Source organism: Culicoides brevitarsis, chromosome 3 (assembly GCF_036172545.1).
Source record: "Culicoides brevitarsis isolate CSIRO-B50_1 chromosome 3, AGI_CSIRO_Cbre_v1, whole genome shotgun sequence".
In the NCBI taxonomy this organism is placed as follows: Eukaryota; Metazoa; Arthropoda; class Insecta; order Diptera; family Ceratopogonidae; genus Culicoides; species Culicoides brevitarsis.
The window spans coordinates 2390557-2396556 of NC_087087.1; the positions used below are offsets into that span (position 1 = coordinate 2390557).

The 6000-nt window shown below is 26.8% G+C and overlaps 1 protein-coding gene across 1 annotated transcript in view; it reads left to right on the forward strand.

The window, feature by feature from the left end:
* LOC134835871 (protein amalgam) overlaps positions 1–5756 on the forward strand; it is a 135224-nt gene extending 129468 nt beyond the window's left edge. Inside the window, exons 8-11 of the mRNA XM_063850861.1 lie at positions 2993–3114; positions 3540–3720; positions 5170–5343; positions 5403–5756. Of these exons, the coding sequence (XP_063706931.1) occupies positions 2993–3114; positions 3540–3720; positions 5170–5343; positions 5403–5624 (699 nt within the window). The 3' untranslated portion in view covers positions 5625–5756. The remainder of the gene's footprint in view (positions 1–2992; positions 3115–3539; positions 3721–5169; positions 5344–5402) is intronic.
* Positions 5757–6000: the final 244 nt, after the last annotated feature.

Here is a 6000-nt window from a genome sequence, read left to right on the forward strand (position 1 = left end):
AAATAAAATTCTCAAAATTTAAGAATTTCAATAAAAACAAATCCAAAATTTGTAAATCGCTTTTTTGCTAATTCAAAAATTTTTAAAAATTATTTTAAAATATCACTCAAGAGTTCAGAAATTGATCAAATTAAATTCCAAACAAGTAAAATTAAAATTTTTTAGAGATTAATTTAAGCCCTTGAGATTTTAAATCAATTCTCAAGGGCTTAAAAAATTCTCAAAATTGTTTTTCTTAATTTTTTTAACAAATTGATCAATTTTGAAACTCTTGAGAGATATTTTATAATAATTATTAAAATTTTTGAAATTTTAACAAATTTTAGATTTGTTTTTATTGAAATTCTTAAATTTCTTAAGAATTTTAAAATTGATCAAATTTAATTCCAAAAATGTTAACTTTAAGCTCTTCAGAGATTATTTGGAGCCCTTGATACCTAAAACTAACTATCAAGGACTTCAAATAATCTCTCAAGACCTTAAATTTAACTCCCTTAAGACTAAAATTCTTCATTTTTCCCGCCAGAGGGCAGTTTATCACACAAGTCACACAACTTTTAAATAAATTATTTATTTATCACACTCCGCTTTTCCAAATCGATACATGGCTCAGTTCCCCATTCGCTTGTAACACGTGATGAAAGGCAGCACATGAATTTTAACAATACTTTTCTCTTCTCTCCTTCTATCGATAACAAGCTTACAACATATACTACTTTTTTTTTCCTCAGCTATTATGTTATCATATCATTTTAAAGGTTCACGTACAAAAATGTGGTATCTTTCTTTCTTTATTTGCAACCAAAGTTTCAAAAAGAAATGGAAAATCGCTCCTTTGTGATGCAACTTCGATTTGTATTCTTCGAGAAAGCGCTGATGTGTGACTTTTGACATGGAATTTCATATGGGGGAAGAAGAAAACTTTAAATATAATAAAAAGTTGTAACAACAAGAAAAAGGAACACGAAGGCGTTCATATCTATCGATTATATAAACATTGAAGAAGAAGAAAAAAAAAGGTTTTTATGAAAATTTTCATGTTCTATTATTCATACCAGTTGAACAAAGTAGATGCAAGGTATCTTGCACAATTTTACAAATCTCCTCTTTCTTAACAGTTTTTCCGATAAAAACGATGGATTGTTTGTTGTTTACCTTTCGATAAAAGGATGCATAAAGACTATCATTGTCAAGACTCTTCTTCGTTTGAGACACAGATAATAAAATGGTAAACTTCTTGTCATTGAAATGAATTCAATTGAATTGTTACACAAAAACACTTTTCAAGATTTTCTCCTTTTCTTCTCTGTTTGTGCTACTTCTACTGAGACAATCACAACAGTTTATCTTTTAATTTGCTTTATTGCCTTGAGAAGGAACAAGAGGACAGTTGACGTTCGATACATTGAAGTACCTTGACAAAAGGAAGAAGTATCAAAATGGCAACTAAAACTAAGAATCTTGACAATATGACATGATGAGAAGTTGGATGGATTCAAAGAAATTCAGAAAACAACTATTGTTCTCGATATCGATTCATCAATCTATTGAGTTAAAATATCATCTTCTAAAATACCGAAAATAGCCTATTTATAATTGAAATTACTTTTAATCCTTTTCTCAGGATGGATTTGGATTTGAGATGTTTAACTTCCGAGAATACAAAAAGTGATTGAAAATAAATTCTCTTGTTCATATTTTGAAAATTCTGTGAAATAAGTGATCCGTTACAAAATCATGTCTTCATTGATCAGAACTTTGATGCAAATAATCTTTATGGGAATGAGAAAAAAAATATATTTGAAATTGAACCATCGATGGAAGAAAATTTTATCAGAAAAATGTTTCATAATGAAACTATGGAAGGATTTTTTGAGCATTTAACTAACTTAAACATATCACTCGACTTCAGCATTTCATCGAAAAATAAATAGCATGAGATTTTTAGAGGGTTTTGTGTTAATTAAATCTAAAGTAGTGAAAAAAAACTAAATTTAAATTTAAATTAAGTAGAATTTTAAATTTAGGTTTTTTGGACTACTTTAGGTTTAACTAACTTAAAACCATCAAAAAATCTCATGTTATGTATTTTTCGATGAAATACTAAAATCGAGTGATGTGTAAAGGATATCAGATTCAATAGATTTGTGAAGTATATTTATATTGAAAATAGAACTCAAAAGTTTTCAAGAATTTTAAATGAAAAGGATCATGAAAAGCTCAAATGTATGTTGTCACTCACATCGACAGCTTTTAAAGAAACTTTTGAAAGAAATTTTATCTGATACATCAACAGTTCAGACATTTTTGAATCAAACTATCACGTTTCAAATTTAAGGATCATAAATTCAATTCTATTGATCTACAATGAAGGATAAGAAGCCATAATAAAGACTTTAAAATTGAAATTTTGAGCTTATGATATGAAAAAATTTAATCGATTGGAAAATCCAAATTGAGAATCTCACCTGTACCTTAAGTAGTTACAAGAATTCCATAATCGCTCCTGTTTAAGAGCTCTTCATTGCGAGTTAAACACACAAATCTTACCTAATTCAATTACAAACAACAACATATTTCTCATCCTTCGTACAAATTACAACAACTAAAACTAACCGAAAAAAAAACTTAATGGCAAATAAAATATAATTTATTTACGTAATTTCATTACCTTTCAGTCCTTTCTTCTCTCTCGCATTTATTTGTCAAAACTTTCATAACTGAGTTAAAATAAAACTAATTTCATGTCACATGTTCCTTGAGAAAAACATTTTGCTTCGAAGTTTTTTGTTGTTATTTATATCACCTTTGTAACATTTACGTTATTGGCATCCAAAAACTTTCCAATAAAAGTGACATTTTCAATCAATTAAGCTCCAATTGACAAAGTTTCCGATACCTGTGAGGCAAAACTTTTGTTTGGACAAAGACCTGATTTTCCTCTCTCTCTTACATAAAATGGGTTTTGACATGTTTCATTTTCTTTTGGTAGGTTTCATGGTTCCAAAATTCGTTCCCGTTACAACCGACAGATCGACGAACAATGACATCCAGAGGTATTCGACACACGTTGGAGATAAGACATGTACAGCCCGAGGATTTTGGAAATTATAGGTAAGAAAAAAATTTCCATTAAAAGAAATTAATTAATTAATGAATTAAAATTAAAAAAAATAAAATAATAATTAAAAATAGGCAATAAAAAAATAAAATAAAAATAATTAAATTTAAAATAAAAAAAAAATAATTTAGTTTTTTTATTATTTTTTTAAATTGTTTAAATAAAAAATTAAATTAAAATATTTAAAAATAAAAAAAAAATAAATTTAAATTTTTTACTATTTTTTTAAATTATTCAAATAAAAAATAAAATAAAAAAAATTAATTTAAATTTGTAAATAAAAAAAAAATAAAATTTTAAATTAAATTAAATTGAAATTTTTTGAATTATTTAAATAAAAAATTAAATTAAAAAATTTAAAAATTAAATTATAAAAAAAATAAATAAATAAAAAATTTCATTTTTTTTTTATCAAAAGCTGCGTTGCCGACAACTCCTTGGGACGTCAAAAGAAATTTATGGAAGTATCAGGTCGCCCGGGTCCCGCAGAGTTTCATTCCGCGCCATGGAGTCGTTCGCCCGACACTTATAACTTGACATGGAAAGTAGATAGTTACCCCCCGTTGCAAGAAGTGCGATTGCTCTACAGAAAATTGATGGTAAGTTTTTTTTTCTTTCTTTCTTTTTACTCGTCAGAAGGCAAGATGATTTATTGAAGTACGTTGCAATTACCCGCTACACTTGCAATTAATTGCTTCCTTTAAAAAGTGCATCGCCGTCAATACTTTCTAATTTAATAATAATAACGATAAGGCGTCACGTTACTTCGTTCGTTGCGCACTGACACGACGTTAAGACAAGACAAGCAATTTTATGGCAAAATGACGTCGACGAGGGAAGTTCAGGTTTCATATAACATCAGCGACGACGTAGAGATGAAGACAGCGAGTAATAATGAACTAAATGAAGTATTAAATTGACTTTATGATTTTTAATTATTTATGTTTCCGGACTGTGCCTTCGACATGAAACGATAGAAAAATTACTTAATGGACATTTTTAGCGCAGAAATTATAAATAAATTAACGAAAAAGTTTTCCTTAATAATATAAAAATTCGAGTTACTTCATCAATTTTTTTTTTGGTTCTAAAGTAATAAAAGACTGTAGGAGATTTTTTTTTTTTTTTTTTTTGAAAAAAAAATATTTTTTTTAAAATATTTAATTTTAAATTTTTTTAAAATTATTTTAAAATGTTTTAAAAATTATTTAAATTTTTTTTATTTTAAAATTTTCTTTAAAAATTATTTTAAAAATTATTTTATTTTAAATTTTTCTTTAAAGTTATATTAAAAATCAAAATTAAAATTATTAAAAATTTAAATATTTTTTGAATTATTTTTTTAAATTATATTAAAATTATCAAAATTATAATTAAATAATTATATTTTATTTAAAAAAAATAAATTTTTGATAATTCAAAAATAATTCAAATTTTAAAATATTTTTTTTATTTTTCATAAAAAGTCAATCAAAAAATTTTTTTTCAAATTATTTATTGAAATTTTTTAAAAATTAAATAAACATAAAATTTTAATGAACAATATTTTTAACTCTAAAAATTTTCCAAAAATAAATAAAAAAAATACTTTAATTTAAATTGAAATAAAAATAAATTTAAAATTTTTAAAAATTAAATGAAAAAAAATTTAAATAAAAAGTAAAAAAAAATTAAAAAAAATCTAAAATTTCTGAAAACTTTTTTGAAATTTTTTTTAAAATAATTAAAATATTTTTTTTACTAAAATTGTATTTTATAAAAGAGAATTAAAATAATTTTTAATACAAAATTCATCAAAAACATATTTTTTTCAACTCTTTCTTGAAAAAGCAATAAACATGACTTTATGACAGCCCGACATTGCACACACGACAAATTTCCGAAAATGCACTCAGCTTACCAATTATCGTTCTTTCGAGCAGTTTGCACACATGACGTGTGCACAAAAGCAAAAGGCATGCCAAATTAATTCCAATTATTTATATGACAAAGCCAGTCTTTGAAAATTGTTCACTCATGTTTATTTCTCTTTCCTTTCGCTCTCGTAGATGAACGAGACATTCCAACAGCCTGGCAGATGGCACGACGTCATTCTTACGCCGACACCGAGAGCTTCGAGTGAACCTCTGACACACTTTATGTTTTACACGCTCAAAGGACTCCAACCGAGTGCCGTCTACGAAGCAATTGTGCAAGCGAAAAATCGTTACGGATGGAATGAGGTAAAAATTTTTTTCCATTTTTTCTTGAATTTTTTTTATTAAATCGCAAAAAATCGCAGGTTAGCGACATTTTCCAATTCTATACGCAACGAAGCGCGTCAGATCCACGCGTCGAAGACATGGAATTAGTTGCCAGTTCGACATCGCGCAACAAAAGTTCGAGTCTCGCGACTCCCAATGTCGCCACATTAGTCCTTCTATCAATTGTGCATGCGTGTTATGCGGCGCTATGTAGCACCCGACGACGATTAATTGCGTCCCGTTCATTCGTAGACACTTAATTTCCGCACTTTTAGGATTATTATTAATGAATATTGCATAACAACCACATGATATGATGTAACATTAATTGTAATAATCAACATATTGTTGTATAAAATAGTGAGTATAGGTAGGATCGTAATCGAGTAACAGTAATCTTTAATCTAAAACTATAGTCATAAATATTTAATAATAACGATAAAAAACCGATAGAGCTGCATTCAAAGAGACATCTAACCTTTTGTAGCAGCTACGGGCGGCGTGAGATCGATTAAAACGATAATTATGATTGGATTTTTAATGGAAATCCAAAAAACGGATCGATTTTTTCTTCTGAAACGTTCATTGCTGATGACATATTTGAACTTTTTGTAAGTTTTAGATGACATAGGTTGT